At 38.6% G+C, this 23,451-nt stretch overlaps 1 protein-coding gene across 5 annotated transcripts in view; it reads right to left on the bottom strand.

Annotated features, from left to right (window-relative positions):
• The window catches only part of agap1 (ArfGAP with GTPase domain, ankyrin repeat and PH domain 1), a 180,944-nt gene that overhangs the window by 88,511 nt on the left and 68,982 nt on the right, over positions 1 to 23,451 (bottom strand). For 3 of the 5 annotated variants that reach the window (XM_044344308.1, XM_044344310.1, XM_044344306.1), the window contains 5 exons: positions 11,380 to 11,438; positions 11,039 to 11,126; positions 6,531 to 6,545; positions 2,160 to 2,245; positions 694 to 835 (listed from right to left, as the gene is read on the bottom strand). In XM_044344308.1, the coding sequence (XP_044200243.1) occupies positions 694 to 835; positions 2,160 to 2,245; positions 6,531 to 6,545; positions 11,039 to 11,126; positions 11,380 to 11,438 (390 nt within the window). The remainder of the gene's footprint in view (positions 1 to 693; positions 836 to 2,159; positions 2,246 to 6,530; positions 6,546 to 11,038; positions 11,127 to 11,379; positions 11,439 to 23,451) is intronic. The other 2 variants (XM_044344309.1, XM_044344307.1) reach the window with 1 other exon arrangement.

Raw genomic sequence — 23,451 nt, 5'->3', positions numbered from 1 at the left:
ATGTTATTAGTTGTGTTTAACATCACATCTGCTCCTCAGCAGGTTTTTAATTCTATTCTTTTTAACTTATTTGTCTTATTCAGTGTTTATTATTTCTACATTTATTGTTTACTTGATAACTGTTTATGAAATGTCAGAAAACAGTGAAAAATTACAGTTTTTTTTAAAGTTCATGATCTTAAAAACATCTTTATTTATTTTTCTCTCTAATGGTCTGAAAATCAGTAAGAAATTCAGTTTGTAATTACAGAAACAAAACAGAATATTTGACATTTTTGTTTAATAAATTATTAACTTTTCTAACAGATTAATTTGTTCCAGCTGTGTTTTATTGTGGATCCTGAATCATATAATAACAATAAATCTTCAGGTGAGTTTTAGAAACACCTGTAGTCATGGTTATAAACCACTAGATGGCAGCAACGACTCACAAACACTCAGTTTGAACAGCGTCTGTGTGATTTATGGGATCTTGTGGTCTGTCACAGGCTACTTTTGGGGACAAATTTCAGACTTAAGACCAGTTAACTGGGGACGGCTGGTCCAACTGGAAACAAGAGTCATGTCCCCAGTTGAGGAGAAGCTTTTAGAGTCAGTGGTTACGGTAAGTCTCCAGGAAATGAATGTACGACTATGTAATGTCCCTAAAAAGGACTGTGATCTGATATGTGTGTGTGTGTGTGTGTGTCGGACCTTGCGTGCCGACCAGCACCAGCGGCAGGTCGGTGGTGTTCCTGAAGTTGGCGAGTCGACTGAAGTAGTGATAAACCGTCTGGAAGCTGATCTCATCCTCCAGACTGAAGACGAAGATCACGGCGTCGACCCACAACGCAAACTGCACACAGAGAGAGAGAGAAAGATAAAATAAACACTTTATTTATACTTTATTATTGTTTATTATTGCAGCAGGAAGCGATATATTAGTGAGAGTAAAAGCAGAGAGGAGGAGGAGGAGGAGGAGCGGAGGGGAAGGAGGCGCAGAGAGGTGAGGAGGAGCAGAAACAAAACAAGTCAATTATTCATAAATCGGGAGAGTTTTCTGTCTAGACTCGATCACATTAGAGCTCCATTTGGTCAGTTTGCAGGACGAAGCGACCGAAAACAAAAACCTGACCCAGATTCATCCCGCAGGGTTTGTCTCTCATCATCCAGCCTGAAATCTGTCTCTGACAGACACGAAACTCACAAACACACTGTTGGTTTGAAGCTGAATTTAAGAGAAGGTGGATTTACAGGATGTTTAAAGTTAAATATGAGCAGAAAACGTTTTCATTTCCTCTTTGTTTTCTTTAAAAAATGTTTCTCAGCCGTTAAAAACCGAACATGAATCATGATGACTGTGATCCAGTGCAGGAAAAACAAACTTCCTTCTTTCCTTTTTCAGTTTTTTATAAACAATTTTAAGAGCAGAAGAAGTTAAAGCGGCGGAGTAAATGTCAAATAAGATAAACTGTTGCTTTGTTCTGCAGGTTGATGCATGAAAACACGAAGCGTTACAGCAGACTGATGATTAAAAACTTCACTCATGTCATCACATAAATCATCATCAGCATCTTAAACCGCTGGAAACTTCACGTCTTAAAGTCCGACTGAAATCATTTAATCTTCTCACAGTCAGAAAGTAGAGAACACAGTTTGTTTCTTTTTGTTTGTTTCTGATTTTTTCTCACAAGAGAACAAGACAAATGATTCTCTGTAAACTCTAATATTCATGACTAAATAATGCAAATTAAACATCCAGGTGTTAATGATAAACAGTTTAACCATTAAAAACTTCAGCTCTTGATCAAACAAACCACAACTGTCATCAGATTTTAGTTCAAATGTTGCTAAATATTGACAGAAAACTCCTGTTTTTGAATGAAGATAATAAACGAGAACAGTTTAACTACATGTGAGCAAACAAAAGACAAAACCACATGTTAAGACAGTATTTGATAAACAAAAAGTACATTTAAAGGTCATTTTAAAGACTTGAACTGTTGAATAAAACTCTCCAGTGTTGTCCTGTTAAATCAGTAGAAATAAAAACCTACTGCAGCCTCAAGCTAACAGATAAATCACCAAAGACATAAACAAGTATTAACAACACATTGAAGCAGGTTTTTGGCTGCTGGTGCAGTGGAAGCTGTTAGTCTGAGTGCAGGTGCAGGACTCACCTGAGCCTCCGGGGGGCCTCCTTCATCTCTGATGAGCAGCAGGTGACTCTGACCGTCGACCACGATCTCCTTCTTGAAGCGTCCGCCTGCAGGAAACAACAGCAGCCGTCAGAGACGCCGCAGGACAAAAAAACGCCTGAATCTAACAGCTACAGGTCTGATCTACAGCTGTACGGCCAGCAGACACCGATCGATCGACTGATTCGGTAAAGATGATGAACTCTAAACGAGATGAAAGTGATCGGAGGAGATTTGTGATGATTGAAATGATTGAAACGTGAACTATGAAGGTTCAAAAAGGTTCAAAATGGTTGTAAAACAGAGTGACGACCACCTGCAGATGAACGAAAGGAATGAAGCTCTGCAGCTCAGAGAAATTCCTCATTATCCTGTCAGAGGCCCAAACAATGACGAGGCTGTTTTACACACACGCACACGCACGCACGCACACACACGCACACACACACACACACACGCACACACACACACACACACACACACACACACACACACACACACACACACACACACACACACACACAGTACTGCAGCTGAATCGCAACACAACATGAACACATCAGATTTTTTGAGGAATCTTGATGATTCTTTGAATATTTCTCTCAGTTTTTAACGTTTAACTAGATCAATCTGTGACCTGTTAGTTGACCTTTAACCTTTGACACCTGACTGCGGTGTAGCGACTGTGTATTATGATCTAAATACGATGTTAATGCGTCCTCAGGTCGGACCAGAAACTGTGTTTTTTGTAAAACAGACAGAAGTGGAGGCTATTTTTGACATTTGAGTTCTTGGCTAAACGCAGCTCTGACTGACTCTGAATCATAAACAGGAAGTTTGGATGTCGTCTGTACAGACTGTTTTTTTCCCACTTTCCGTATTTCTGGGCTCCTGGGAGTATTTGGATTTGACCTTTGACCTCCTCCATGCCTTTGGCTGTACGATCTGTTGGTCAGTGTGGGATTTCATTTATCGCTGTAACACTTTTCTACACTTTTAACTTGTGTTTTATATTTTTGTAAATCAGTTTGAACTCATTCTGAGGATGAAATATGTTGCATAAAAACAATATAGCACGTAAAAAAGAAAAGAGTCAGTCGGATTTTATTAAAATACTGAGTTAAGTGTCATTTTAGTGACTGAACAAATGCAAAACATGCGTACAAACTATGTGGCTACTTTTAAATCTGTTTATTTAATATTTTATTATTCTTATTATCTACTTATGAGTCACAAAGTTATAAACTGTTTCCTGTAAATTCAAACATGTGTTTTTCTTCTTCTGCAGTCTAATAATGAACTGTGATGTTTAGGTGAACTAGTCCTTTAAGTGACAGTGGAAATATAAACTCCATCAGCGTGATGTTTCAGTTCTTGTGGGAACAAACGTCTCGTCCTAAAGATTTACAGGAAGTTGCTCCCAGTATAAATGGAGTCCAGACGTTATTTTTGGGTTTTTCTCATCAGGATCAGCTGATCTCTGGACGCCGTGGACGAGTCTTTGAGCGAGCCGGCGGGCTGCATCAGCATGTGGAGATCATCGCCGCGACGACAGAGAGAGTAATGACACGGTGGATGTTTACACGAGCGGCGAGGAGGAAGCTTCCTCACCTCCAGATATTTTTCTGGAAACACTGACGGGAACAAAAATCATTCATAAATTCACCAAACAGCTTCTTTCTCTCTCTCACACACACATATTTTTAGCTCCTCTCTCTCCCATGACTCTGTGGCAGGAAGCCGGAGCCAATCAGAGGAGGAGGAGGGCGCACACGCCCGTAATGCAAATTACCATTTGTACGCCGCAACACACACACACACACACACACACACACACACACACACACACACACACACACACACACACACACACACACACACACACACAGATCAAAAAGAAAAGAAAAGCCTCTGAATGCAGAAACATGTCTGGATGTTTGGGAAACAGGAAGTTCCCAGCAGTCAAATGCTTCTATTTTACCTATGTAAGTTTGATAAATTGATTAACGACTAAGAGGATTTATAAGTTGTAATTATTGATGATTAATATCTGTCTTTCCAGGAGCCGACTCCAAAAACTGCACCTGTGAATCTTGACCAAAACATTCACCGTGTGTGTGTGTGTGTAACAGCTGTTCATGATTGATTATGTTCTCCAGTAATCGATCAGTCGTTTGGACTAAAAAATGTCAGAAAATGGAGAAAAATGCCTGTTATGACGTCTTCAAATGTCGTGTTTTGTCTGATCAACTGTCTAAACATGTTCAGTTTAATATCATGTATGACAACGAAACGCTTCAAACTATCACATTTGAGAAGTTGAAACCAAACATTTTTGTTATTTTTCCATAAAAAAACAACTAAAATGATTGATTATGCTAACAGTTGTGGTTTTATATATTATAGTGTGTTTAATCAATTAATCAATTAACAGAAAATGAATCAGCAACTGTTTTGATAATCAATTAATCATTTTGAGTCTTTTTTAAAGAAAAAATACAAATATTCTCTGCTTCCAGCTTCTTAAAAGTGAATATTTTCTGGTTTCTTTAGTCCTTTATGACAGTAAACTGAATATCTTTGAGTTGTGGACAAAACAAGACATTTGAGGACATTTTTCACCATTTTCTGACATTTTATGGACCAAACAACTAATCGATTAATCCAGAAAACATCGACAGTTTCATCCATAATGAAAATTACAGTTAGTTGCAGCTCCAGTTTGTATACTGCTAAAAAATAGCAAACAGCCTAATAAATGCTTTTGTTAACTTTAACTGATCAGGATGGAAGTTTGTCAGAAAAGCCTTGGTGTTGTTTTAAAGATCTAAAATTAAACGGCGCCTGCTGCGTTCAGACATCATGTTGTGAGGATGTACAGATGGAGCAGCTGATGCTGAGTCAGCAGCGTCCGGCTCCACTGAGTTTATGTTTATACAGAATATTTATCATATCTGTGAATGTACAGGAGACAGCAGTAGTAGGAGTGTAATGTCATGTTTAAAGTACATGCACACAGCTGAGACACGTGAAGATGAGGAGGGATGAAGATGAAGATGAAATCAATAAAAGGAATAAATCTAAGATATGAGAGGCGGAGCTACACGATCAATCAGCAGCCAGTCGAGTTCAGCTTCAGGTTCCAGCAGTTTGAAATCAGATTAAACTGTTTTATAGCAAGCAGCTGGTTTAGCAGCAGCAGCAGCAGCAGCAGGTATGAATCATGCGGCTGTTTATGTTCAGATCCTTCTCTGATACATCAAACCGACTTCTTCTCTTGTTCTCTACACAAAGACGTCAACATTCATCTTTCACTCCTGTGTTTGTATCTACTTTTTAATAGAGGTTTTGGACATCATTTAAGTGATCATTTAATCAGTTTGTAAACATTTATCAGTATTTATAAGCAGTATGTAAACAGTTAAACACAGATGGTTTATAACGCTAGAGCTCAAACTATCAGCAGCATCATTATAATCAATCGTTTTGAGTCATTTTTGTTCAAGAAAAATATCAAAATTCTCTGATTCCAACTTAAAAAATGTGAATATTTTCTGGTTTATTTTGTCTTTTGTGACAGTAAACTGAATATCTTCAGGTTATGGACTATTAGTTGAGCTTTGATCGACATTTTTCACCATTTTCTGACCAAACTACTAATAGATTAATTGAGAAAATAATCAGATGAATCAACTATGAAAATAACTGTTAGCTTCAGCTCTATAACACACTATGATGTAGTTATAAGCAGATATAAGAACACTTATAACACACATATCTGCTTACTCAATAGTGTTATAACCATTTATTAACTGTTTATATACTGCTTTATAAATTATTGATATTAATTAAACACTGAAGGAGTCAGTAACACAAGGTCTGTAATTCCCTGTTAACATCCTGAAAGATTCTTGGACATAATTATGTATTTTGATACTATTTTAGGGGAAAACAGGAGTTTTTCTTTTAAAGAAAATATATTGAATGTTGTACACTTACCTGTAGAGATATTTCACATTTTTTCACATCTTTAGCTGACCTGAGTTTATTATTATTATCATGTTTGGACACATACCAATCAAATACTGTCTAAATGTTATATTTAGTACCAAATTACATATTGTTTCATGAGGAAAAGTCTGATATTCCTCCAGATTGTTTCTACTGTTAAATGAAAACATGAAGAAGAAGAAGTGCAGCACCTGCTACCAAACTGCATTGAGGTTTTATAACAGTGAACCTGAGCTGTTCTCAATACGCTGCTGTCAGAATCAGCGAGGCGGAGGATGGATGGATGGAGGGATGGATTAACAGATCGATGGATAGAGAGAAGAAAGAAGAGAGGATAGTTACCTGCATCCACGTCAGCTAGTTTACAAGAGCAGCCCAGAAAGAAGAAAGAGAGGAAACAAAAAAAAAAAACAAAAAGCAAAAGACAAAACATCAAAGATGCAGCCACAGTTAATGCATGCAGTCAAATCCAAAGAGCACAAGTTCATCAGCACCAAACGTTAAACAGATGCAAGAAAAAAGAGAGAGAAAAACACGTTTTAGGAGGCAGAAAAGAGAAAATTTATGAGGGCAGAGATAAAAGAGTGAAAGAGAGGACACAGGAGAAGCAGAGAGGAAGAAGAAAGAGAATTATGAGGCAAGAAGAAGAAACAAAAAAGAAGAGAGAAAAGTGTTTACAGAGTTTTATTTCCAGGTCAGCTGGAGGTCAAACAAAACACAGAAACACATCTTCAAACTCCTGCAGAGGAAGAGAAGCAGAGATTTCAAGGATCATGGCTGGATCTGTTTACTCTCCCTTTTCCGTTTCTTTTTGTTGTTTTACTGATTCGACACAGTTTCATGCATATTTTTTTTTTTAACGTTTGCAGGAGCCTGTATATAACCCGAGAGGTGAAACAAGGCCCAGAAAAACAGTCTCGCTGCTGCAAGTGAGCACACAGTAATAACTGAGGGAACATTTTTATCACATCTTCTCTCATCTGGATGTTGGTGGCAGGAAAGAAAATCAACCTGAGACTATAAAAGTGGAAATGTTAATAATTATAAGGACACCTGACTGCTATTTTAAAGCTTTTAAGAGGATGAAAACCGCCGCAGGAACAAATAAAATCATATACAAGAAAAAGCCCTGAGTGATTTTTTCTTTTCTTTCTGTGTTAAAAGTTGGGACAAATAAACACAAATGAGCCGGTTCTTCTATAAAACAATACAATCTCTACATCATGTTTGGCGACTTGTGCGAGCAGCAGCTACACAAACTTAAAAGCCGCAGTCAGCAGCATTAGTTTGGTGGCTGCGGGTGATTTCCCCGCCGCAGTTTCTTTCTTTTTTAATGGATTCCATGTGCTGCTGCTCAAACACTCAGACTCAGTTTAACTTCTTTGGGGTTTTTTGGGGGCTTTTTTTTTTTTTTTAAATAATAGGCAGCAAACTGTGGTCACATGCTTTACAAACGATTGAACTAAAAACGGCTGATATTTAATAATCAGATCAAAAGGTTTTTAGATTGATTGATACCTTCAAGTTCAGCAGAGAAGAAAGCTGGAGACACATGATCCATCGCTGTGAACATTTACTGATCTTTATTAGTCTTTTTATTGTCGTGTTGTGGTGCAAACTGTTTATTTTCAACTAAGAATGTCTTTGCACTGCTTTTAACAACTAAATATAAAAAACCTGCATGGTCTGAGAGTCCTTGAACGCACCACTAAGAAGGGTTTTTAGGGGGCTGCAGGTTTTTTTGGGGGGTCCGTTTTAAAGTCTGTGCTCATTAACAGCAGCTGATGTGATGTGAGTCCAGGCTGCAGCCGAGGCTCCAGTCTGCAGCCTAAGAATAGTTCTGGTTAGCGGCTTTGTGGCGCTGCGGTCGCCCCGCCGCTGCGCAAAGCCACCAACTCCGCTCCCAATCAATCGCCATGGGAATCCACGTTCTGCTGCATATTTTTAGACACCAGGAATTTCGAAACAACACATACAGTACGCTTCCCTCACTCTTTTCTCCCCCCCCCCCCTTTTTAAGCTCCTTTTATTTCTCAGCCCCGTTATGCAACGATATCAAAGACTTGTTTATAATTGGAGAGGAATCGTCGCTTCCTCGATGGGCAGCGGTGCCAAGTGATTAGATCAAAGATTTTTTTTTTTTGGGGGAGGGGGTTGGGGGGAGCTGCTGTTGTTTGGGGCTGGCTCGGATACGGTACGTGAAGCTGCTTGAAAAGCCGCGGCGTGTTGCTTTTGGCAGAGCGCTGCTGTAATTAAGGCTGAGCGGTGGAAACAGGCCGTTGGGCATTTAGTAGTCTGACACTGCGGAGCCACTGAGGCCATTTTAACAAGAGGTACGTCACCGCTGAAGAATATTTAACATCTCAGAAACAGGCAGTCCCCAAACTCCATCGCTTGCGGGGGATTCCCCTGACCCATCAGCCTCATGGATTATTCCCTGCTTGTAGATTTAGAACAACTCCTCAGAGGGCCGTTTTATCTTTAATCGACTCCTCTGGTGAAACTCCACATTCATTTAGAAAGTAAACTGCTCTGCTTGCTGATGTAGAACTTTCTCACTCCGCCTCCAAACATCCAAGTTTTTCTGCGCCGAGGGAACAGCAGCTAAAATTGGTTTGTGGGTTGATGTCGGGTGGGTCCCCACATGACAAAAACAGCAAAGTTTTCAGCTTAAATAAACTGCGTTTGAAGCTTTTCTAAAGCTTTAAAACATACAAAGAGGTCAAGCAGGGTTAATGAGTCAGTCCCAAAGCGAGGGGTTAAACGTCTCCTGTGAGTCTCCGGCAGGAAAAGACACAAACACGGTGGCGGCAAAAATAACATTATGGAAGCCCGATGTGTCCGACCGACAGGATGGATGTTGTGATTAGAATTATGATCATAAATCAATAAACCGTCTTGTTTTATGATTCATTAAACACATTAATCATTTTGACTTTAATGTTTAAACTCAGCAGAGTTTAATCATTATAATCTAATGATTGTTTTCTCAAAGGTGACGTTTTGAAATGTCGTGTTTTATCAAACCAACAAACCAAAACTCAAAGATATTAACTTTACTATCATGGATGATAAAGAAAAGCAGCAAATCATCATATTTCAGAAACTGAAACTATAATTTTTTGGCATTTTTGCTTAAAAAACAATCATTCTTGTAGCCGATCGACTCGACTAGTCTACAGATGAAACATGAATCTGCTTTGCTTCTAAAATAAACAAATAAATAATAAAAATCTACCAGTTAAAGATCTGATCCAGAGATAAAACACCTGTTGAGGGTTTTTAAGAGAATAAACTAGAATGATTTCTGTAAGGACTGTCATCTCTGAGCTCCTGAGATGTGGAAGCGTCTGGAAGCTGCGGTTGTGAAATATTAAAGGAACGTGGTAGAAGTGGGTCTCTGCCTGCAGTATGTGGGGGAGCAGCTTTAATATTAGATGAGGAATATGTTCGTCTCCGCAGGGCGACTGAGCACAGACGCTATAGAAACTACAATATACTGTATATACTGTATAAGGAGCAGCTGATGCTTTAAAGTTTTATTATATACAAGTTTGATCTTCTATTTCTGGAAGCGTGTTGAGTTATTTTCCTTGTTTCTAGATCTCAGCCGTTAACTGGATGATATTATTACTGACAGAAACCATAAACAAACCATGAAAAAACACCAAAAGACAAATCATTTACTAATTTGTTTTTTTCTCATTTCATCCCAAATACACAGAAAATTAAAAATATCATTTTATTGCTAATAAAACGTCACTAAACAGTAAGTTTTAGAAGGAACCTTTATTAGGTTTAAGTTTTTAGTATTTTAATATGTGTTTCTATATTGATTTACCTTCATGTTTTACAGTATTTAGTATCTGTGGAGCCTCTTACACATTTCTACACAGAGAACTATGGCTGTGAACTACATTTCCCATGAGCACTTGCATGAAAAAGCGCAGGTGTGCCTCAAAGAAACTATCTTTTTTTATTTAATACTCTCTCATGAGTTGATGTTTTCTGTCGTCTTGCAGCCTTGTGATGTGATGAAAGAACAGAAACCTATTCGCTGGTTTCACTTGTCTTCCATCTGCTGAAGAAGATCATGTGATACAATCAAAAGCTCCAGAACAGCTAGTAAACTGACCTTCAGTAGAGATCTGTCAACACAGATATTAAAGAATAAGAAAACTTCTGTTTACATGATCAAAGTCTGAAAGTTCATCTTGACCTCAGAAATTATTTAACTTTTTTTGTTTTGGTGGAGCTTTCAACCATATCTCACTGTCTTCATCAGCCAGGAAAGGAACCATCATCTCCCTCATATTGTTTTGTCAAACCAAGATTTTATTCAATAGTTTAAATTTAACATTAAATTAAATTTCTATCTTCTGTCTCCTGAAAAGATTTACATATTAAGAAAAAACAGTTATTTTTTATGAAATTAAAGTAAAATAAGACGTGTGACTGTCTCTGCTCTTTATCATTTCTGCTCTGTTGGTCTCTGAGGAGACGAGGTGACGAGGAGAGGAGGAGACAAGGAGATGAGGAGACAAGGAGAGGAGGAAAGGAGGAGACGAGGAGACGAGGAGATGAGCTTTGCATTCAGGAGACTGAAACTCGTTACCGTCTTTTTCTTCCAGTCGGGGTTTTTAATCCGGATTCAGTTTATTATTTTCTCCTGTTTTTTTATTTTTTTATAAAGTTGATTAAATCTACTTTTCTTTTTTTTTATTCTGTGGGTTTAATCTGGCAGCAGCAGCAGAGGAGGTTTTGGGGTAAAGCTGGATGAGTTTTTAAGGAGTGGAAACACAGATCCAGCCAGATGTGACAGACAGAAACAGTAATAACATCATTCTGACCTTCAGGTGATTCTTCCTGGACGTACGTTCCTGTCAGGTACCTGTGGACCAGCGCCGACTTACCACTGGCCAGGTTACCCACAATGCCCTGCAGGGGAAGGACGGATAAGAGTTTTTATCTCTAAGTAATATCTCTGTCCTGCAGTCGTTAGTAGGTTTGTTGTTGTACATGTGATGACGAGGATGAAGAAAATTACATACACTAATTACATTACATTCATTACAGACACTAATAACTCTTTTAAAGTACAGAAAATATCAACTAAATATTAAATAAAAAACACAACTCTGTCCTTTAATTATCATCGTTACAGGAAAACAGATTTAAAGTTGAAACTCACCACTTTGAGTTCTGGTACCGACCGACTCAGCGTCCACTCCTGACTGTTCACAAACGCATCTGGAAGAGAGAAAACACACCTGTCAATCACCTGTCAATCACCTGTCAATCACCTGGAGCGATCATGTGATGCCTTCAGGTGCGCTCATGTAAAACACGTAAAGAGGGAAAAGTCACTAATTCATGAGTGGAAGTCTTCTGACAGCTGAGAGTTAACGAGTTGTGACCCTCATAAAAATGTCGGGAGCAGTTTTTGGTCCGTTTTGGTGGCCGGTTGCCTAGCAACAGGCTTTATCCACTCGAGCATCGAGCGTGTCGTGTACTCGACCCGCCGTGCCGACAACACGACCTCACGGAGTTTTCCCGTCTGAAGGCTCAACGAGCCGCACTTCAACCGTCACGGCGACAAGAGAGCCAATCTGTTCCCGCTCAAAGGCTTCATGTCGAGGAAGAGGAGGAGGAGAAGGAGGAGGAGGAGGAGGAAGAGTCTCATTAGAGCTGACAGGTGACTGACAGCAGGATGAGCAACGTAACAGGACAGAAAACCAGCAGCTGAGACGAGACCACAACCAGCTTCAAGAACACTAAACTGAGTTCAACAGAAGAACATCTGAAGCTTTTATGAGCCAATAAAATCAAATTTAATCATTTTTAAATAAAATATAAAACATTTGCTGGTTTCAGCTTCTCTTAAGTGAAGATTAAAGGTTTTTATTTGTTATTACTGATAGAAAACAGATGATCAGACTAAACAAGATGTTTAAAGACGCCACCTTTGACTGTTTTATAGATAAAATATATCAGTTAATAAATAAATCAGCAGATAAACTGATGATGATGAAGATGATGATGATGGTTCGTTGCAGCTCTGAACAACACAAACACGTCTCTGTTTGGACTGAAGCAGACCTGAATCTACAAACTGCTGAAATGTCCTGTTTTCTGCTCCATTTACATGTTATTGTGATTACTGTAGTGTGTTAGTGTGAGTGTGTGTGTGTGTGTGTGTGTGTGTGAGTGTGTGTGTGTATGTGTTAGAGTGTGTGTGTGTGTGTGTGTGTGTGTGTGTGTTTTAACATCCAGACCAGCAGCAGTTTCGAGGTCGTGGGAAATGAGGAGGCAAAGTGATTTTCCTCCTACACACAAACTGTTACCGTCTGCTTTTGTTCAGATTGAACTATCTGCTGGATAAGAGTGTGTGTGTGTGTGTGTGTGTGTGTGTGTGTGTGTGTGTGTGTGTGTGTGTTATCAGGGTGGTCTCTATCCTGACTGATACACTCTGAGGACACACTGCTGCATGTCTCTAACAGTTCAAACAGACAGTATAAAACATGTTAATGTTGTTTTCTTTTAGTTTTAATCGACAGTTGAAGCTGCAGCTTTGAGCTGATTGTTTACAGCAGCAGCTCATTGATCACTGACAGGTTGAGAGTTTAACTGATCAAAATCAATTATTGGAATATTTCAGTTCAAGTCTTTATTATTTTTGGCAGCGAGGCAGCATTTTTAAGCAGGAACAGCGTCATGAACTATCAGATACTATCAGATATTTCTGGATCTTAATCAGAAAACTTTTCTTTCTTTCTTTAGACGCTCTGAGCTGTTTAATAAACTGTATTTTATATATTTATATATAAATAAAAAGGTTCAAACATGTTTACATTAACTAAACTGAAGATTTAACACCATTATTGTTTTAATATCAGGCTAAAACTTTGTTACACATAAAGATAAATATGTCTCTGATTTATCTACAACGACTTCCTGAAACCGTCCTAAACGACCAGTAGAACCAGTAGTTGAACTGACACACACCATTAACCCGCTGGCCTGCGCGACACCTCGGCCTGTGTGATAAGTAGGCCAGTGGGTCGGATCCACTCACACAGCCTTTTATAATTCATCGTGTGCGTCGCCACGGAGACACGGAGAGATAAAAGCCTCCGAGAAGACAGAAGATGAAGAACGTCACCGATGTTCAAACTGCTGCTGAGACTTTAAAAACTGTCTGTAGTTTACTGACAACCTGAGACTAACTGATCAATTATCTGAATTAAAAACTGTGATGTTACAAAAATGATGCTTTTATTTGTCTTTTAAAGTTTCGTCTGCTCTCTGAGTGACCGTAACTCTTCTCATAAAGGTGCAGAAACATTTTAAAAGTTGGTTTTTGTTCTTTTTTCTATCAGGAAACGTGATAATTCTGGATTTATAAACCAGCAAACGTCTCACTGAGCTCAGCAAAATCCAGTTAAACCTGCTGGTGGCTCTCCAGAAACCAACCAGTGTTCCCACTACAGGCTGAAATAAACCAGTCCATGTTAACTGTGTTATTTATTATGTGACAACTGGATAAAAAAACTACATTATTTAATAAATGCAGCCAAAAATAAACTGGATGTTATCATCAAGATGCAGTAAAGTTTATTTTGTTGAATCATCAATAAGCAGAATTAGTTTTATTTTGAAATCCAAAGACTTCATAATAAACATTATTCTAACAGATGAATCTGTTTTTCTATTGTTGGTTAATTGATTCAAATGCTGCAGAAATAACTGATTTATTGATTAGTTGAACACTTTCAGCTCGACAACAAACAAAGTGCTTCTGCCGTCGTCATGACAACCATTCCTGCTGCTCGGAAACAAGCAGCTGTTGTGTTTGTCTCCAGCTGTTGCTGTTGCTATGATACAGCATCATCATGGACGCCTCCTCCTCCAGAGTTTCATCACACAGCAGCTGTTTGTTTCTGGATGTTTCTGCTATTAATACGTCCTGCCGCTCCGCGTGTGGAAAGAATCCAGAGAGAAGCTTCCCGATTGGCCGGCGGACACACAGAGGGGGACATTGTTGAGGGGTTTTTTTTCTTACAAACGCCCGCCTGTGTCTGAGGAGGGGAGGGGGGGGTGAGGACGACCCCTCCCCTCTCTGCCAGGCAGGATGTTGATCCAGCTGCTTCCTGTTTTTCGGGGGCCCTCCAGTTCCCCTCCGATGGTTCCCAGTACGACGACGGAGGGAAAACACCGGCGAGGGAACGATTAGCCGCTCGGCCAGGTGACCGACCGTCAGCTGGTGGACCAATAAGACGCTTCGACTGGATACTGAGCTTTAAGAGGATGAAAACTCTAAAACACTGATGCTACTGACACGTTTCAGCAGCTTGAAATCACATATATCTAATAATAATAATATATATATAAGTGTGACTATGTTAAAGTTGTATGATGAAGAAAAACATTAAATCATCACATTTGAGAGCTAAAGTTTAATATTTCTGCTTCAAAAATGACTAAAAACGAGATGAAACCAATTAACTTTCTGTTGATAATCGTTACCGTAATAAAAACAACCGTTAGCAACCGTTAGCAACCGTTAGCTAACTCTAACCATCAACTACTCAGCATCTGTAAACCACTAATACCCAAAAAAGAACTTTTAGTGAGCTGATGATGTCATCAGACGTCGTCTTTTCATCGATTAACCTGAAAAACCTCAAAATATTAAATTAAATGAGCAAGAAAAGCCAAATTCTCACATTTAAGAGGCTGAAACCATCAAATCTTTGATGTTTTTGCATCAGAAAATGACAAATAATGAACAGATTATCAATGCAGTTTCTCTTAATTGACTAATTGATTCATGAACAGCTCTAGTTTAAGCCATAATGTGTCAGCTGACTCACTGCCTCGGGTTAAAAATGTTTAATAACACTTTATTTGAAGGATTTTTAATTTCTTAATAATTTCCTAGAAAGAAGCGTATAATGTGCTGCTAATTATAGAAAATCATTTAAGAGACGAGGAGACAAACGAGGGAGGAGAAGAAGAAGCTCCGCGACGAGTCGACTCAAAGCCGACGGAGGAAATATAAAGAGAAGAAGACAGAAGATGACAGACGGAAGCAGAGAAGAAGAAGAAGAAGACGACAGGTGAGAAGGAAACAGCTCCTTCGCTTCGTCGTCGCTCTGGGAGGGAAAACTCGGAAATGAGAGCGAGCGCCGTGAGACTGAAAACACTCCTTCATCCCTTCATCCCTTCATCCCTCTGCGCCGACACAGAGCTGCAGGAAAAGAGAAAAGAGAGAGAGAAAAAGAAAGAAGAGGAGGAGGAGGAGGAGGAGGAGGAGGAGGAGGAGGAGGCCTTCAAAGAAAAGCAGGAGGACTCCCGGCGCTCTCCAGAATAATCTCCATCATTAATTCTCTTTCATTGGGGCTCGTTTGTTTCTACTTTTATGCTGCTGCTGTCGTCCCTCAGCGAGCAGGAAAAACCAACACGAGAGGACGATCAATGATCCTGATTAGACACTAATTCATCTCTCTGAGCTGACAAGTTACAACCAAAAACCACGAAACCTGCACCTGAAATACAGCACAAACAGTTAGTAGAAATGAACGTGGATATTTGCTGGTTTTCTTACTTTTCTATGACATTAAACTGAATATTTAGACATTTTCTGCTGTTTTCAATCCACTGATGAAGAGAATAATCTACAGCTGCGACCAGCACGTATTCACATCATCAATTAACTGATTTGCTTCGTCCGACCAACAAAAATATTCAGTTTATTATCATGTTTGACTCATTAAATCATTAAATCGTCACATTTGAGGAGCAGAAACGTTACGACGTTAGAAAGACATTTAAAAGCAGCTTTTTGTTTTAATGAGGTTTTTTCTGCATTATGTTCATATTTAGTGACATCGTGGGACAAACAGAGTGTGTGTGTGTGTGTGTGTGTGTGTGTGTGTGTGTGTGTGTGTGTCTGTGTGTGTCTGTGTGTGTCTGTGTGTGTGTGTGTGTGTGTGTGTGTGTGTGTGTGTGTGTGTTTACGTGGCAGCAGCTGGAAGACTGAACACAATGGACGAGATTCAACAGGAGAACAAACAAGATAACAAGATGACCCAAAATCTGCTCTAACAAGCTCTGAACTCTGAGACGGAGTTACGTTCAACTTCACTTAGTGTCAGAACACACACACACACACACACACTCACAGACACACACACACTCACACACACACACACACACACACACACACAGACACACACAGACACACACACACACACACACACACACACACACACACACACAGACACACACACCTCAGAATAGAAACACACACACAGTAAAAGAAAACAAACAACAAGACGATAAAACAAGAACAAAAGTTACACAACTGACATTTAAATGTTCCATCATGCAGTCTGTCAAACATGTGAAATATGCAAACTCTCAGAGACTCAAACGTTTGTTTTATTTCTTCATTCCTGACGACATGTTTCAGATGATCTCAGCTGGGTTACAACGTGTCAACAAGACGAAGACGCGACTTTACTCCGACAGGACGACAAGAAAACTGATGTGAAAGCTGATTTAAATGAGTTTAATGTGACTTATTTCATTAAAAAGCTCTTTTAAAACACACTCAGGTCAGAACTTGAGATGTTTTCTTCATGTGATTTAGGATGAAAACATGTAAACAAACTACTGTGAATGTATGAATGAAAACTATTTATAGCTCTGATCCAGAGAACGTGTTCCGAGAGGAGCGTCGGTATAAACGAGGAGCTACGAGCAAACAAGAAGCTTTTTATTTATGTCATAGAGTTGTAAAAGTTGTAGTTACATGATGAAACACATTATCGACGATTATGATGATGATTTAATCAGTTGTTTGGGCCATAAAATGTGAATCAGTGTTTCCCAAAACCCAAAGATGACGTCTTTAAACCCAAAACTATTCAGTTTACTGTCACAGACGACCGAAGAAACCAGAAAATATTCACATTTAAGAAGCTGAGAGAAGAGAGGAAAGTGGAGCGATAGATAAAGAGGAGGAAGAGGAGGGTGAGGGCGAGGGCAGCGGCATCAAAGTATCACAGAGACACAAATGGATGAAGTGTGAGAAGAAGAAGAAGAAGAAGAAGAAGAAGAAGAGAGGAAGTCAGAGATAAAAGACGAGCAGAGAGACGGAAAACAATAAAGAACAGCTGGCTGCCGGCCAACACGACCCCGCTGTGTGTGTGTGTGTGTGTGTGTGTGTGTGTGAGTGTGTGTGTGTGTGTGTGTGTGAGTGTGTGTGTGTGTGTCTGTGCGTCTACAAGTTGATCTGTAAGCTGCAAATAAAACTGCTGATCAATGATTTTGATCGTTATTAAACTATTTCAGTAACTTTTCAAACCAAAAATACCCCAAAAACTAACCATTGTCTAAAATGTGAGAACTTACTGTTTTGTATCAATGTGAACTGAATAACAGCTGCATTTAACGATTAATTACATCATTGATTAATCTGTTGGTTATCATCTTGATTAACTATTTAATAGTTTTGTCAATAAAACTTCAGAAAACGGTGAAAAACAAGAAAAAAACAACCTGATGTAACATCTGGAAATGTCTCGTTTTGTTCAACCAACAGTCTGAAATGTAAAAATATTCAAAATTCTTACATTTAAGAGACTGAAAACATCTAATATTTGTTATTTTTGCTTCAACAATAATCAAAATACTCAACAGTCGACTAATCAAACTAATGAGCTGCAGGATCCTTTTATAGAGGAAACTATTGATCAATGATCTGCAGCTCTACATGAAACACACACAACAAATAAACACTCAAACATAAACATCCTCACTTTACTGTTCACTGATGTTCACTGAAACCTTCTCCTTCTTTCTACAGTCTCTAAATGAATCAGTTCATTGTTTAGTTTAACGAGACGTCTGCTTTGTCTGATCAACAAATCAGAAATATAAAACAGAGAAAAGCAGCAACCAGAGAATATTTGGTGTTTTTTGCTTCATAAATGATAAATGATTGATGATTTCAGCACTACGTTGATGTTTCAACTGTACTTCTGTGACGTCTGACTTCAGATCAGGTGTCAGAATCAAACTTCAGTCTTTAAATATTGATGAAGTCTTTTTATTTACCAGCTCAAATATGATGTCAGGCGTGTAAATAAATCCCAGCGACCACAGAGGCAGCTGCACTCGTAAAATAAAACTCGACCTCTAAATGACCGCCGGCTGCTTTCTGGTGAGCAGCCGCAGCCAAACCCGGCCTCGGTAATGACGGCACGCCGCTGCCAAACACAGCGACACCCTGCAGCCTTCAGCCTGACTCGACCTCTCCGCCCCTGAGCGGGACGCTGGCACCGACACTCTGCATCAGCTGGGAGACAGAGGAGGAGGAAGAGGAGGAGGAGGAGGAGGAGGAGGAGGAGGACTTCATCATGTACAGCCGACGGACGGCGTTTCATCTGACAGAGACGATCGTCGACTGTTCTTTAGAGGGAATAAAAAAGCCTGCGGGCGAGCGGACACTCCCACCGATCTGTGACTCTTCATCACCTTTAAATTCACATCACACTCATCAGTCCGGTGATGAAGGTTAAAAGGAGGCCAGTTCAACACTCAGCGGGGAGTCAACAGGAGCCCCGTAGAGCTGTGAACACACCTTAACACGACTGAAACTGAAACAACACGACATGACGCACAAAAAACAACCTACAGCTCTGTTTTTAACTGTGACTGATCTATCAGCTGATATCAGTTCATTGATACGTCATTATCAGTATGTGTTGGCTAATCAGTGACAAGAAATCATTTATATTACTTTATTATTTAGTTTTTACATGTTAAAATGTTCCGTTTTCACATCCGGCTTGATTTACAACCCAGATTTAGTAACATCTGATGAGTAACTACACATGAATCTGAACAACAACACTGAGAGGAAACAGTGACTTCATGGTTACGTCACAGCCGTCCGACGGTTCCTGAAGCATGCCGAGAATCTAAAACACCGCGTGGAACTGGTTCTGTCTACAGGTGACACGTCTGTACTGTAACAACACGCCTCAACGTCCTTCATGTGTTTCAGATCTGATCAACACTGATAGAAACGTCTGTAAATTACTATAAACAGCAACATTCTGACTGTTTTATTCAAACTTTATGGATGAAATAAATGTAAACGTCATGATTTTGTTACATGTTTTTCCTCAATATAGTTATAAAAGCACATAGTGAGATATTTTTGGTAATTTAAAGCTTATTTTCTGTTTTTCCATTGTAGTATAAACAGACAAAGTTAAAAAGTTAAGTAAAATACATGTTTTAAATCTGTGATACTTGGTTTTTCCTGAAGGCCAAGAATGAAACTCCATAATCAAAATGTTTTAAACCATTTTAAGTGCATAGAAAATTAAATAATAACACAAATGTGTACAATCATTTGTTCACAATTCACATATACTGTAAGTTTACATTGTTTTCAGACATTTTACAGGTAAAATATTATATTTTACCTGTAAAAACATTAACTTACATGTGTTTTTGTGCGTAAATTAGCTTATTTTCTGATTTTCCATTGTAGTATAAACAGGCAAAGTTAAAAAAGTTAAGTAAAATACAGTTTTAATTCTGTGATACTTGTTTTTTCCTTTAGTCCAAGAATGAAACTTTATAATCAAAATGTTTTAAACCATTTAAAGTACATAAAAAATTAAATAATAACACAAATGTGGAAAAGCATTTGTTCACAATTCACATATACTGTAAGCCTACGTGGTTTTTCAGACATTTCACAGGTAAAATATTATAATTTACATGTGAAAACATTAATATATGTGCTTTTTTTTTTAAAATAACTAAAATCATGACACCCAATGATTGCTGTCCTATTAGTGTCATCTATAATGATTATTCTTCCTGTTTTTCCCATCTTCGTTGATGGTACAACGTCTCTGCTCAGGCTGGTATCTGTATTCAGGTTGAGTCACTAGTGGCTCTACAAGCTGCTGCCAAACATGTCAGGACGGTATTATAACGTTAAGCGCTGCCATGGATCCTGCGAGCTGACGGGACGGATTACTGATCCTGAGCACAGAGACGCTGTGATGAAACCCTGACGGATTTACAGCCACACACATGAACTGCTAATGTTCAACTTCATCATGAGAAGCATTTAAAGGTTATTTCCTTGTATGAATTTGTCAAAAACAAGAGTGACGTTGTTGGTGTTGGTGGTCATTAATCGCTTTGAGTCATTTTTCAGGCAAAAAAATGCCAAAATTCTTCTTTTCTAGCTTCTTAAATGTGAAAATTTTCTGGTTTATTTAGTCCTCTATGATAATAAACTGAATATCTTTGGGTTGAGGACAAAACAAGATATTTTAGGATGTATTTTGGGCTTTTGGGATCATTTTCTGATATTTTATAGACCAAATGACTAATGAATTAATCCAGAAAATAATCTTAAATTACAGTCTTGCAGTTTTTATTGTATTCTTATTGTAGATAAACATTTTTTGGAGTAGTTTTATGATGTTATTGGATGTTTTATAAATGAATAATGTGATTTTAACAGGTTATCTCTTGGATTTGAAGCTTCATAAATAAACTAGAGGCTGGTGTTTGGGCGGGTGGAGTGTTGGCACGCTGACAGCGACACGACGAGGGAACAACAAACGCCTCCTTTGCCACATGGCCTGTTTGACAGCCGAGGAATGTGACTCCATGACACACTCCTGGCGTGACGGCTGAGATATCAGATAGGTTGAGTTAACACATGATAAAGACCTGAACAAGAAGAGATATTAGATGCAGTTAAATGTCACAATGGACGAAGAAAAGAGACGAAGAGGAAATGTTTCTCATCTGTTTCCCAACGTTTGTCTTGTTCAGCTTAGACAACTGGTAGACAACTGGTAGACAACTGGTAGACAACTGGTAGACAACTGGTAGAATACTGGTAGACAACTAGTAGACAACTGGTAGAAAACTGGTAGAATACTGGCAGAAAACTGGTAGAAAACTGGTAGAAAACTGGTGGAAAACTGATAGAAAACTGGTAGAATAATGGTAGAATACTGGTAGAATACTGGTAGACAACTGGTAGACAACTGGTAGAAAACTGATAGAAAACTGGTAGAATAATGGTAGAATACTGATCGAAAACTGGTCGAAAACTGGTAGACAACTGGTAAACAACTAGTAGAAAACTGTTAGACAACTGTTAGACAACTGGTAGAAAACTGGTAGAAAACTGGTAGAATACTGGTCGAAAACTGGTCGAAAACTAGTAGGAAACTGGTAGACAACTGGAAACCATTGATCCAGACTTTGAGTTTTTCCTCCATTTTGTTTCCTACAGAAACTATTTATTACTTTCTCACATTTTTCCAGGTTTGGTTCACAATAAATGGTTTCATGCTGAGCTAAAAGTTCCATTTTTAGCAGATGAACAGAAAATCAATCACCAACTATTTTGATCCAGTTTCTCAGTCGTAAAGATTTTCTGACTTTCTTCATCTTATCTTGGGCTGTAACTAACGATTATGTTCAGTATCCATTAATCTGCCAATTATTCTCTCAGTTAATAGATTAACCGTTTGATAAATGTCCAAGAAGACGTCTTCAAATGTCTTGTTTTGTCTGACTTACAATCCTCAACCCAAAGATGTTCAGTTGACGATGATATAAAGTAGAGAAAAGTGACTAATTGTTGCAGTTAAAGTCTTACGTGACAATAAACCGTTTTTTGACTGTTTGTCAGACAAAACAAGACATCTGAAGATGTAACCAGGCGTTTCTTTTAAATATTTTCATATTAAGATAAATGGATAATAAATTGATGATTCATTGCATTGTGATCTGCTGGCTGCTGGACCAGCGTCGGTCTGAGTCTGAGTGGAAAAGCTGACTGTGCTGCGTTCTTGGATTCAGTTTGTTTGGCTTCTCTGCGCCCACAAGCCCACCAGCGTCTCGTAAACAAACCTCACATGTGGTTTGTTTATTGGACGGAGCGTTGACACACTTTCATCATGAGCTGCGGTGTTCAAGTCCAGTTAGGAAACACATGAAGATGATGATGATGATGATGACCATCAGTCCAGAACTGCTCTGCCTTCATGAGGAACTTTTATTCCCGTCTCAACTCAAGATTTAAAGACACAAGTTACAGATTGTAAAGCAAGTTGTGGTTTTAAGATGAAATAAATACAACTTGACTAAACGAGACTGACTCAGATTTCCAGTGTAATACAGTAAAATTACTTCCAACCACAATCAGTTTATATTTAATCAAACAGAACACGTTTAACAGTGAATCAGTGTATTTTGCTGCACAAATAAAAATAAACTTTAGTGTTTTCTTGTGTTTAACTGCTGAGTTCTGATTGGCAGGACTGTTACCAACACAATGTTTCATAGTACAACTGAAACTCACAATTATTTATGTCATATTTATCTAATAATGTCTATAAAATGTCAGAAAATAGTAAAAATAATTATTCCCAATAGTCCAAGATGACTTGTGATCAGTTTAATATCATTTATGATGAAGAAAAGCAAATATTCAATTATTAGGCTTTAAAAATACGACTAAAACGATTCATTCATGTTCTGTCAATCGACTTATTGTTGCCAGAGATCAAACGGTACGAACATGTCTTTTCACTATTATAGTGACCAACATGATCACCATTATCATTCAGTATTATCACTGTATTGTTAAAATATGTGAAAACGTTCACACACTGATATCATTTCAAGTTTTTTTTTTATTGAAAACCACAAATACAGTTAGCAGGACTTTGCACTTCCTGTTAGCATAAACATTCAAATAGTAACATAACAGAAACCTTCTATAAACATATGAAAGCATATTAACGTTACAGATGGAACCGTGTGGTGTTTGATGCTTCAGGACGTTTTCTGTTGTTCAACTCTGTGATTTTATTTTGTTAAAGAAGTGATTTTCTTGATGAAGGTTTAGATGAACACAAACTTGAAGTAAACAAATCAAATGTGCACAGAAACAACACAACCATTATAAACAAAGCAACGTGCATGTAAACAAATCAGATGAACAGCACTGATTGTTTGTCTGTTCTCTCCCTTGATAAATAAGCTCCAGTATGAGACCTTTACTGTGTCTGGTGGAAGCTGTGATCTGTGAGAGGAGACAAAGCTCCTGCTGGTTGCTGAGAAGCACAAAAAGCTTCCTGGCAACGCTGGCGAGGTGGAGGCAGCTCTGATGCGTGACCCCTCCACCACAAAGACCAGT

Source organism: Thunnus albacares, chromosome 24 (genome assembly GCF_914725855.1).
Source record: "Thunnus albacares chromosome 24, fThuAlb1.1, whole genome shotgun sequence".
Lineage (NCBI taxonomy): Eukaryota > Metazoa > Chordata > Actinopteri > Scombriformes > Scombridae > Thunnus > Thunnus albacares.
The sequence above is the reverse complement of the archived record's forward strand: the minus strand, read 5'-3'. Positions and strand labels throughout refer to the sequence as shown.